Genomic DNA, 12,476 nt, shown 5'->3' on the forward strand with positions numbered 1-12,476 from the left:
AGTGAAAGAAGAAAAGGATTTTAATTGAGCAAAATCTGTAAAGGTCTCAGGGAGGATATGGCATTTGAACTGGCCCTTGAAAGATAATGGAGGATTTCTGGAAAGTGAAAAGGGCAGACAAGTATTCTGAGATGAAGAAACAGCATGGGTAAAGGCCCAGGGAACTTGAAAGCACATTGCACATTCAATAATGGCAAAAAGGTTGGGGTGGAGGAAGGTGTGGGTAATAATGTTGGGAAGACATCTAGATGCTTTATAAAGTTTATACTTGATTTTCTAAGGAATGGGGAACCATAGTTCATTTTTGAAAATAGAGTGGCATGAAAAGATTTGTATTTAGGACGATAACTCTAGCAACTTGAAAAAATTAGTAACCATAGTTTTCCTTAGCCAAAATAAAAAAAAAATAATAACATTAAAAGAACAACCAGAAAAAAATAACAGACACTTCATTTTAAGGGTTCCCATATAGAAGAAGTGTTAGGAATCAGAATGTGGGCTGTCAATGAGGCATACTGGGTCTCCAAATAGCTGCCACAGGCCAACATTCAATAATATAACCCATGGAAACTATATAACCATACAAAATCAATTTTCTGTGACCTATTTTAGCAACTTCTTTGTACTGACTAATCTTGCTGAAGGGTGAATCATAAATTCAGCAAGAGACCATGTCCTGGTGACCTCACTTGTTCTTAGCCCGCAGGAATATTCCCACCTCTACTGGTTCCAAGGCTTTTGAGAAACATCATAATTGAAAAAGCAGTCATTTTAGTCCAAGTCTCAAATTTGGCTTTTTTTTAAAAAGTGAAAGATGGGGAAAAAGGGAATCGAAACAGAGTTAACATAAAACCTGGGATAAAGAAACTATACTGCCATGGTTTTTCTAGCCCTAAAGAAAATCTCTGCTTGAGACCTCCTCCTGAAGAACTTAGAACAAGAAAATACAGGCATAGGAATGGTACCAGGTCACCAGAGAGTGAAACCGACGGAAACAAAAGCCCAGTTGACCACTGCCCTTGCCAAGCAGATGAAAATGTGAACGCAGTCAGGGAGGAAAAGTAAGTTAGATTCTGGCAGATTGTTGAGTTTCAGAGCTCTATAGCTAATGCAAAGGATTTCTTTTAAAATTTTTGAATTTAAAAATTGCAACAGCAGTTCATCCAGAAGTAGAGTTATAAGGCACACAGAAATCTTTCTGTGTTAAACAATTCCAACTATACCTACGTTTCCATCACAAACTTCTATTATGAATCTGACTATAGTAATTAGCTCCCACACAACCATGAGTCAGGATCAGTTCAAATACATCTAGAATGATATAATTTTAGAGTTGGGAAGGATAATAGAGATAATTTTTAACTTGCCTCAGTAGGTTTGCAAACCAAAGGGAACAAACAATAAAGTGGTTTATCCAAACTTACGTGGTGACTTAGGAGTAGAACTAGCATAACCTTTTGAGTCCTAGTTGAGTATTCTTTCCATATAGCCTCACCTATCACTACTATGTGCCTACACTTATAGGGGTGTATGTGTGTGTGTGTGTGTGTGTGTGTGTGTGTGTGTGTGTGTGAGACACCCATTTTTCTTATATATAACATATCTCATGTCCACATGTTCATATGACTTTTTATGTTCTTGCCTTATGATGTTTATATTTAGTGATTTTTATTTTTAGATTGCAATTCTATGATGTTAGTACGCTGTCTTCTTTATCCTGTGGGGAATTCCTGGTGCTATGGTTGTATTATTACTCAATGGACAAGGACAGGATGACAGAGATACAGAGGAGAAAAGGGTTTAGCATGGGTACTAGTCAAGAGCATGTCTTTAGAGAACTAAGATTAGTGCCAGGACTAGAAATCAGCCATTCTGGTGGTGGGATCAGGGCCCTCTCTCAGCTGCCTGGGGCATGGCAGACCCTGGGATGGCAGGAAGGAGAGGAGCTGACCCTGAGGAAGCTTTGGTGCCCACCACCTACCTCGAGGTTCTTTAGAAATAACTGCCTCTGCTGCCACCTTGTCTTAGATCTATTCCTTCCATCACTTTATGACCTAACTTTCTAACAGTTCTCCTCAGTCTTCAGATAATGCAGATAGTGTTAACTAGGCTGGATTCAAGCCACACCCCATAGACCTAGTAAGACTCACTGGCAGGCTCCCTTCATCCACTAGCATAGTCAATATTCCTTCTTAAGAAGTCAGCCTAGGTGTGCCTCTGCCTGAGGCAATGCGATCTCTAGAATGCATTGACAGCTTCTAAGAAAGACAGCCCAAAGATGGGACAAAACCCCAAAGCCCTCCTTCCATGCCTACAGACTCATGAGGGTTAGTTCACTTCAGCTCTCTGCGTGGCTCACATGCAAGAGTGTGAAAGGCAAAGTTATGGCCTTCCTTTTACAGATTCATTGGTCCCCTAAAGATCTGTGACCAGCTCTGTGTCTATATATTAATATTTCAGTGAATATGTTAAATGTGGGAAATAATCCTTGCTCAGCTGGATTGCTTTGGTGTGCCTCAATTTTTCCTAACCAGTGGTGCCCCAAGGGATTAATTTTAGTTCAGTGAACATTACCCAAGTCTGTCTCTTTCACACTGATTTCCACCAGCTACCCCTACAAGGATTGACTGCCAATAAGGCTTTCCAAGTAGAGGGCTATACAGACTGAGGACCATTGGCTTCCAAAGTAAGGGCCAGCCGTAGCTTAGTGGTTAAGAACACGGACTCTGAGGAAGACCACCTAGGTTCAAATCGAGGCTCCACTTCTCCCTAGCAGTGGGGATTTGAGCACATCACTTAAGTTCCTGTGCCTCAGTTGCATCATCCTTAACATGGTGTCAGTGAAAATACTCTTATCACAGGTGTTACATAACTTAAATAAGCTGCTACCTATAACACTTAAAACAGCACACAAAGGGTTAGCTGCCGCTGCCAGTGTTATTATTATTTTTTCCTCTCTTTCCACCTGCGCTTTCTCACTTACATTGAGGACGAACACATCAACACATTGGGTGTTCGGACACTGGCTTTCACAGTAACAGACTGTTAATTTGTTTCATGTATGCTGCTCTCATATGTCCCTTCCCCACTCTAGGAAAGAAGTAGCCTTCAAATCCAAAGAAATAATCTTTTATAAAGAATACAATCAGGGAACAGGGAAACACTGAAGAAGGAGGCAAAATTATCTCAAATGATTGCCAACTTCAGAAAGGCTATAGGGCAAACCATAATTATCTCGCCAGGCTTTGTGCTCACCAAATAGCAGATTCCTCTAAGAAGGGGAATCCTAACTCTACCTATGTGACGCAGGAGTCTGAGATGGTATCTGGATACTCTTTCAAGGCCAGGGAAACATTCTTCCAACATTAGGGCTACTTTATAAGCCACACACAGTTGGGGTGCACGGGGAGGAGTGACCACAGTCAGGGAGGGATTTTCTCTTATAACAAGGATAGTGCAGGGCAGCCTTTGAGACAAAAGCAAATTTTCATTATTAAGCAATTACTGCTGCTAAAGAGCTTCACAGAGAGGAGACATAAGGTATGAAATGCTAAATGATGATATGAGGTTCTCAGAAAAGAGGGTGGAGTCATTCATTTTCCTAAAAGGCACAAACCTGGCTGGGTGTAGTGGCTTATGCCTGTAATCCTAGCACTCTGGGAGGCCAAGGTGGGAGGATTGCTTAAGGTCAGGAGTTCAAGACCAGCCTGAGCAAAAGTGAGACCCCATTTCTACAAAAAATAGAAAAATTATCTGGGTATGGTGGTGTGTGCCTGTAGTCCCAGCTACTTGGGAGGCTGAAGCAGGAGGATTGTTCGAGCCCAGAAGTTTGAGGTTGCGGTGAGCTATGACGATGCCACTGCACTGTAGCCTGGGCAACAGAACAAGATCTTGTCTCAAAAAAAAAAAAAAGGCTAAATAAATTGATGTTTTGTTTTTAAATTATCAGCTTGATTCTTATCAGATTTACATTCATTTCACATTAAAAAAATTTTTTGGAGCACATACTAGATTCAGAGCACTAAGTTAGTTACTAAGATAAAACAATGGGTAAGAGTTACAGGATACAAAATCAGCATACAAAACCCAGCAGCATTTCTATTTGTCAAAAGCAAATAATCTGAAAAAGAAACCAAGAACGTAATCCCATTTACAATAGCTACAAATAAAATAAAATACCTAGGAATAAATTTAACCAAAGAAGTGACAGATCTCTACAATGAAAACTGTAATAAACGAAATTGAAGAGGACACAAAAAATGGAAAGATAATCCATATTCATGGATTAGAATAATCAATATTGTTAAAATGTCCATACTACTCAAAGCAATCTACAGATTCAATGCAATCCCCATCAAGACACCAAGACATTCTTCACAGAAATAGAAAAGAAATCCTAAAGTTTATATGGAACCACAAAAGACCCAGAATAGCCAAAGCCATCCTGAGCAAAAAGAACAAAACTAGAGGAATCACATTACTTGACTTCAAATTAGACTATAGAGCTGTAGTAACCCAAACAGCATGGTACTGGCATAAAAAGAGACACATAGACCAATGGAACAGAATAGAGAACCCAGAAATAGATTCACACATCTAGAGTGAACTTATCTTTGCCAAAGGTGCCAAGAACATACACTGGGGAAAGGACACTCTCTTCCATAAATGGTGCTAGGAAAATTGGATATCCACATGCAAAAGAATGAAACTAGGCACTTATCTCTCACCATATACAAAAATCAAATCAAAATGGATTAAAGACTTAAATCTAAGACCTGAAACTATGAAACTATTAAAAGAAAACATTGGGGAAATGCTTCAGGACATTGGTCTGGCCAAGGACTTCTTGAGTAATATCCTTAAAGTACAGGCGACCAAAGCAAAATTGGACAAATGGGATCTCATCAAGCTAAAAAGCTTCTGCACAGCAAAGAAAATAATCAAAAAAGGAAGAGATAACTCACAGAATGGGAGAAAATATTTGCAAACTACCCATCTGACAAGAGATTAATAAGTAGAATATATAAGGAGTTCAAATAACTCAATAAGAAAAAAATCAAATAATCTGATTAAAAATGAGCAAAAGATCTGAATAGACATTCTCAAAAGAAGACATACAAATGGCCAATAGGTATATAAGAAAAATGCTCAACATCATTAGTCATCAGAAAATGCAAATCAAAACTACAAGAGATATCATCTTGCCCGAGTTAAAATGGCTTTTATCAAAAAGACAGGCAATAACGAATACTGGTGAGGATGTGGAGAAAGGGGAACTGTCATACACTGTTAATGGGAATGCAAATTAGTGTAACCACTATGGAGAACAGTATGGAAGTTCTTCAAAAAACTGAAAATAGAATTACTATATGACCCAGTAATCCCACTGCTAAGTATATATCCAAAAGAAAGGAAATCAGTATATTGAAAAGATATTTGCACTCCCATGTTTATTGCAGCATTATTCACAGTAGATAAGATTTGGAATCAACCTAAGTATCCACCAACAGATGAATGGATAATAAAACTGTGGTATATATACACAATGCAATGTTACATAGCCATAAAAAAGAATGAATCCTGCCCTTGCAAAACCATGGATGGAATGGGAGAACATTATGTTAAACGAAATAAGCCAAGCACAGAAAGACAAATCTTACATGTTCTCACTCACATATGGGAGCTAAATATTAAAACAATTGATCTCATGGAGACCGAGAGTAGAACAGTTATTTCCAGAGGCTGGGAAGTGTAGTGGGGATGGGGGTGGGGGGTAAGTGGGGTTGGTTAATGGGTGCAAAAATATAGTTAGTTAGAATGAACAATATTTGATAGCACAATAAACTGACTATAATCAATAAGTTAGGGTATACTTTAAAATAACTAAAAGAGTGGAATTAGAATGTTCCTAACACAAAGAAATGATAAATGCTTGAGGTGGGATACCGCAATTACCCTGATTTGATTAATACACATTGTTTGCCTATATCGAAACATCACATGTACCCTATAAATATATATAATTATTATGTACTCATAATTAAAAATTTAAAAATAGAAAAAGAAACAATGAGTAAGAAACAATCTTTTCCATTAGTGACCATAAACTCTGGTATGGAAGATAGTAAATAGCTGATCACAAATCAATATGAGAGAGGGAATAAATGGTCTATTTCTTATTTACAAACCAGTTAAAAACTATTAGAAGGTATACTGAAGAAAGGCCAATTAAATTTAAGAAATAATTTTTGTGAGGTCATTTTATGAAAGAGACTATGCCAGAAAAAAGTAGCAGTGATTGTTAATGTTACCTTGATTCTCATTGATGAGTTTCAAATTCAATTAGTAATAGTAACAATATCATCGAATGTTTAAAACTTTTATTAAGTATTCACTATGTGCCAAACACAATTCTAAGAAGCACTTTAGATGTTTTAACTCATTAAACATCACAATAAATTTTGAGGTCAGTACCACTATTACCCACACTTGGTGGCCCCCCCCAAAAAAATGGAGGCACAGAGTAATTAAGAAACCTGCCCTATACTGCATATCTGGTAAGTACTAGAGCAAGGTTTGAAACATTAGCAGTCTAGATTTAGAGTCAGTATTTGTAACCAGTGTACTACCTTGCTTGCTCAGAGGCCTTCTTCAGACAGGCTCGCCTGTTACCAAAAGAGCTGCTATGCCCTCACTATCCGCTGCCCTCATTATACCAGAACCCAATTTGCTTTATACCCAAAGCAGCATTTATCCTCCGTGAGGCTCAAGAGCCCAGTTATTCATCTCCAATTGAGGCAGAAGATGCAGAGGGCCTACCTGATGAATAAGACTTGTTATGAGAGGAAGGAGAGGGGATGATGAGGGTAGGAGGAAGGAGTGGACATGCAGGAGAAGAACCACTACTGGTAAGTCTATTCAAGATGAGCTCAGAAAAGGAACCAGGAAGAAGAAATTAACCTCAACTGAAGAAAATGTAAGACCAAGCAGTAATAAAGCCCATAAGCAATAGAATGACAGGACTAGACATAAAACCAAGTTGATCTCAATAAAAGAAACCCATTTTACTAAATTTTATTTCTTCTGAGGACCCCCTAGCCTCTCAATAACCCTTGTTAACTTCTTAGAACAGCAGGAGTGGCAGATGGGAGGATTATGGGTCATTTGGGGACACTTTAAATTTGAGGTGCCTGTGGAACAATCCAATGGAGATGGTCAGCGGGCAGTCAGAGATGCGAGTCTGCAGCTCAAGGAAGAGGTCTGGCCTGACCCCAAATCTCCTGGGACCTCATCTCCAGCTCTAGCCAAGATGCCACGTTGCTTCCCTCTGCTTCTGGCACATTCCTCAAAAGAAACAATGAGGCTTTCTTCAGTTTGGATTGCTAATTTCAAAGGTTTTAAAGTAAACTATACTCAAAGATCTTGGCTGGTATCGACTAGTATGCACCTGGATGTTGGCACACCCCTCCTCAAATGCTTGTGAGAATTACAGTTATCAGAGTAGGTGATCAGCCATGCATCTGGAACTCCTCTCTACTCCCAGCCCGAGAATGGATGGCCACTGTTTGCCTTTGCCCTTCACCTTGTGAGCAATAAAACACAATTTATCTTGCCTGTTCTTGAGAGCATGCCAGAAAGAAAAACTTGGCATGCCATTTACCCAAGTTTGCTAACTCCTGCTAGGATGTGTATCTCATAGATGATCAAAAGGTAGCCAGGATAAATTATAACAATACCTTCACATGCCATTTGTGTTTACAGTTTACTTTTCAGAATACTACTCAGTACTTATATTTCAACATAATTTAATATTAACCTTTTTTTTAAACATTGAGAATTAAAAAATAACAATCTGGTCTGTCGAACACTCAAGGGAGAAGTTCAGGGCTTTAGAGAACCTAAGGAAGGTCTGGTTCTTGGCATTTACAATCAAAACAAGATAGTAAAAATAAAATTGGAAATATGACATTCTCTTAAATTGAGCTATAGCAGGAATTTAGGTGGTTTAGTGATAAAAATCTATATGAATTCTAAGATACCAAAGAACTACTGAGGTTATTTGCTAATCAAAAAGTGCACCTGTTTGTACATGAGCTCAAGGCAATGCTATCATTCTGCCAGGCACTGGGTCACAGCAACTTGTTTGTCCCTTAACATCTAATCAGTCATCAAGTCCTGTGTTTTATAATGTGTTTTTTCTTTTTACTCCCATGGTAACCACTCTTGGCTAGATGTTACAGAAGATTGGTGAGAGCCTAGGAGAGAAGACAAGGAATTATAAGTCATGAATTTGAGTAGTGAAAAAAATGGATTTTAAAAGGATGAATTTGAATGGAATGTGAAAATAATGTGGCCCCTCATAGGCAGGAACACTGCATTTCCTTAAGACACATACTAAACTATATCCTTGCCTTGGGTTATACTTATAAACTAAATTCTATAATTAAAATGGTAATGTATCAATGGAATGCCAAGCAATAATAGAGGCTGTAGTAATTCTAAAACAGTAGTAAAGTACAAAAAATGGTTGCCCAGTTAACTGAGTAGAAGCCATCTAAATTAAGAGTTGAGCAGGGTGATTGAAGAATCATCAGTATAATAATAAAAATTGATAGCCTGTATATATGAGGTTATCTTGAAGGAAAATGCTGGGCAAAGTGGAGATGGTTTGTTATGTCTCACAGAAGAGCAAGTTCATGTGTGAGGACATGACTATGTACTCACATGCACATGTATATGTATGAAGTCTAAGGAAAAAAGAAATTCAAGACTCTCCACCATGAGGGCCTAACCACCCTCTCCAACCCCTCCTCCCACTACTTGCCATGGGATTCTTTGCTCTGCTCACAAGGGTCTGCTAGTTCTCCTCCGTACTCCCACCTCCTCACCCTTGTTCACATCATAATCCTGACCACGTGTCCTCTCCTGTGACTCTCTGCATCTTAATGTCCTTCCAGGTCCAGCTCAAGTTCCATGTCCCCTTGCAAGCCCTTCCTGACAAGCCCAGGCCACAGTGTCTTCTCCTCCCTCTGTCCTCTTACAGTCGCTGACACTCACTCAGGTACAGAGTAAAACAAAAGTCCCCTCACAAACATTTCAATTGACCATCTACTGTCTTTGGTTCCTGGGTGCCTTCTTGAGTCTTTCTTAGGGTCAAATCCCCTCAGTAGAAGAGAAGTTGTTTAGGGTAGGGATTGTGTCTTCACACGTCTTTAAATCCTCCATAGCACAAGGCCAAGCCCTACATGTGCTCCAATAAACATCTGCTGATGTGAACAAGCAGTATCATACAATGTTCAAAGGAAAATACTACATGAAATAAGAGAATATTCTGGCCGGGCATGGTGGCTCACTCCTGTAATCCCAGCACTTCGGGAGGCCAAGGCAGGAGGAGTTTGAGACCAGCCCAGGCAACATAGCAGGAGCCCATCTCTACAACAAAATTAAAATATTAGCCTGGTGTGGTGGCGCGTACCTGTGGTCCTAGCTATTTGGGAGGCTTAGGGCTGAGGCAGGAGGATCCCTTGAACCCAGGAGTTCAAGGTTACAGTGAGCTATGATTGTACCAGTGCACTCCAGCCTGGGTGATGGAGAAAGACCCTATCTTTTAAAGAAAAAACAGTATGAGAATATTCTGATTCTAACATACAAGAATTGTCTTTTCACTAAATACCTCTTAAGATAATAAGACTGTTGACTTGAGGTGAGGTAAAGCTCAAAAGTAAATGGAAGAGGGAGCTTAAGTAAGTGAAGCCAGACATAGAGACTGGAGAGTAAGATTCTCACAAGGTACATGTAAGCCATACAAAGGAAAAATCAACAATTGTTTGATAGAAGTCAGATGTAAAAACACAATATTGTATCCAAACCATGGCACCAAAAAAAGTAAAAAAAGAAAACGAATAAATTTCGAAAATGTAAAAACATACCAGTGTTTCCTTGAGCATCTTCCACCTTATTTGGTGAGGGCAACAGAAAAGACGGCCTGGTGAAGCGAGGCCCTTGAACAGACGGCTGCTGCTGCGGCTGCAAAGGCGCGGTTGTGAGGACTGCCCTCCAGTCCACGTGGGTGATGTCTGATCTCGATCGAGCATGCCCGGGCTTGAAAGTAGAGGAGGTCTCATCCAGTAAGTCATTCACAGAACGAGGTCTGTCCCTCCGACGCTGACAGATATTGAAAAAATTAAAGGTTGACGCTTCCTTTTGTTCCATCCAGGAGAGGTTATCTGGGGTGGTCCCTCTCTGGACCATAAACTGTTCTTTGGCAGGGAAGACATTTTGAGCTTTGGTTTCTAAGAGCCTGCTCTTACAGTGGTCCCAAATCATGCCCCCCTTGCCCAGCGAGGGAACATTTCCCATAGCACCATTGCCTGTTAGGTTGCTGAGTACCTCGTGCCCCACCAGTTCAGGGACTTCCTGGATCCCATAAACCTCTGCATGCTGCACAGCCTTTTCTAGCTTGCTGTCCAAAGTACTAAAGAATTCCTCGGTAACTTCTAAGGCCGGGCTGATATCATCCACTTCCAAAGCTTCCATGTCACAGGCTCCAAGAGGCCTTCACCTCCTAAGCTAGTTCAAGAAAGGGTTTCATGAACATTCACCCACGAAGAGAGGTGCTTCAGCAACAGAGCTATGCAAACAACTGGAAGAAACCTTCATTCGGCTTCCTGGAGCAGGCCAAGCACACAAGGGTGGTTGATGTTTTCCCGGTCATTAAAAACATTTGCTAGCTGCAAATGGACACTAACAGAGGTATGGGGAGACAAATGTTCCTTTGAGATTATTCTTCAGTGAGATCTCCATGAAGACAACAGGAAGTGCTTGATTTCCTGGAAGAAAATAAACAGAATAACTTTAGCACGTGGTTCTTTGTATTCTGTAATACACAAATCTGCCCAATTAATTTTCCATTGTTACACCTCTTCTATGGCAGTCATGTACAAAGGTGAACAACACCTACACAGAAGTTCCATTGTCAGGAGTACACACCACTACCTGCTTTGTACAAGAACTTACCCAGAGCAGGGTGGAGCACTTGATAAGAGGAATTAAGGTCAATAGCTTTCACTCACACAGAGAATCCTTTGAGAGCAGTTGTGAAAAGATTGCCCTGGCAAATCTCTGATATGTTGACCTAAAATAGTAAGCAAAAGAGACTAGGAATTCTGTGACTATACTGTAATCATTCTGAAAGTCATAAATGCTTGAGTCCTTTTACAAATCTTAAAAGCACTGATGATTTTTTGGGCTTAAAGGAGCAAGGGGGAAGCGGAGAAGGAAGTTCTGCTCTTTTATTAAACCCAAATGTTACTGCACTTGTGCTTCCTAGGTTTAGATTATATAATGCCTAAAGGTGACTCTGGACTTCAGAATTCTTGGAAGAAGGTTTCAGTCTCCAAACTCCTTGAGACTTGCAGGATTGGGCTCAGAGTACAGGTCTAGCCTGCTGGGTGTCTAAAAGCCTACGGGTGAAGTTATGGCTTGAGTGGCAGGTTGAGTTCATCCTTTTCTGTCTCCAGGCCTCAAGTCCCAAACTTTATGCACAGCTCTAGCCGGGCAGAAAAAAAATCCTACATGAGCACTAACCCACATTCTCTAAGGTCAGGTCAAATTAGAGCAGACCTCGACAGTGATGCTGTCCAATACAGTAGACACTTGCCATATATGGCTATTTAAATCTAAATTTAGTTAAATCAAAGTTTCTCAGTCACATTTCAAGTACCCAACAGTCACATATACATTTGTATCTTTACCAAAAAACAAAACAAAAAAAACTAGGCAAAGGCTTTTTTTCTTCTTTAATTGCTTACAAGTAAAACTAGGCAATTAGCAACACCATTATGTGTTACCTCAAAGGTAGAGAGACGAGCTTTTTTTTAAAAAAAGTCACAATTTTTATGGTTAATTAAATTCATTTTTAGCACGTAGGGCATTAAACAATCACGTTTAAATCAACAGCACATGGCTGGGCACAGTGGCTCAGACCACAGTGGCTGAGACCTGTAATCTCAGCACTAGAGGAGGCCAAGGTGGGAAGACTGCTTATGGCCAGGAGTTCAAGACCAGCCTGGGCAACATAGTGAGACCCTCATCTGTACAAAAAATAGAAAAATTAGCTGAGCATGGTGGCACGTGTCTATAGTCCCAGCTACTCTGGAGGCTGAGGCAGGAGATGGCTTGAGCCCAGGAGTGTGACGTTGCTGTGAGCTATAATCACGCCACTGCATTCCAGCTTGGGCAATAGAGCAAGCCCTTTTAAAAAAAAAAAAAAAAAAAAAATCAACAGCACCAATCTACATTGCTTAATGTATGTAAATTAAACTAGTATATACAAACCTTTATTTTAGATGTATCAAGGAGATTTGCAGTTCACAGAAACTCTGTAGAACCTCCACTAAAGTGATAATCACTATGAATTTGTCTATCTTTATATATTTTGATATTAATATTTATTATGTTAGTACTTCATAACGCAA

At 39.8% G+C, this 12,476-nt stretch overlaps 1 protein-coding gene across 1 annotated transcript in view; it reads right to left on the reverse strand.

Moving 5' to 3' along the window:
* Nucleotides 1-10,680, reverse strand: part of PLEKHM3 (pleckstrin homology domain containing, family M, member 3) — a 161,651-nt gene extending 150,971 nt beyond the window's left edge. Inside the window, exon 1 of the mRNA XM_012661224.1 lies at nt 9,930-10,680. Within this exon, the coding sequence (XP_012516678.1) occupies nt 9,930-10,536 (607 nt within the window). The 5' untranslated portion in view covers nt 10,537-10,680. The remainder of the gene's footprint in view (nt 1-9,929) is intronic.
* Nucleotides 10,681-12,476: the final 1,796 nt, after the last annotated feature.

This window comes from Propithecus coquereli, unplaced genomic scaffold (genome assembly GCF_000956105.1).
Source record: "Propithecus coquereli isolate 6110/MARCELLA unplaced genomic scaffold, Pcoq_1.0 Scaffold70, whole genome shotgun sequence".
Taxonomy (NCBI): Eukaryota; Metazoa; Chordata; class Mammalia; order Primates; family Indriidae; genus Propithecus; species Propithecus coquereli.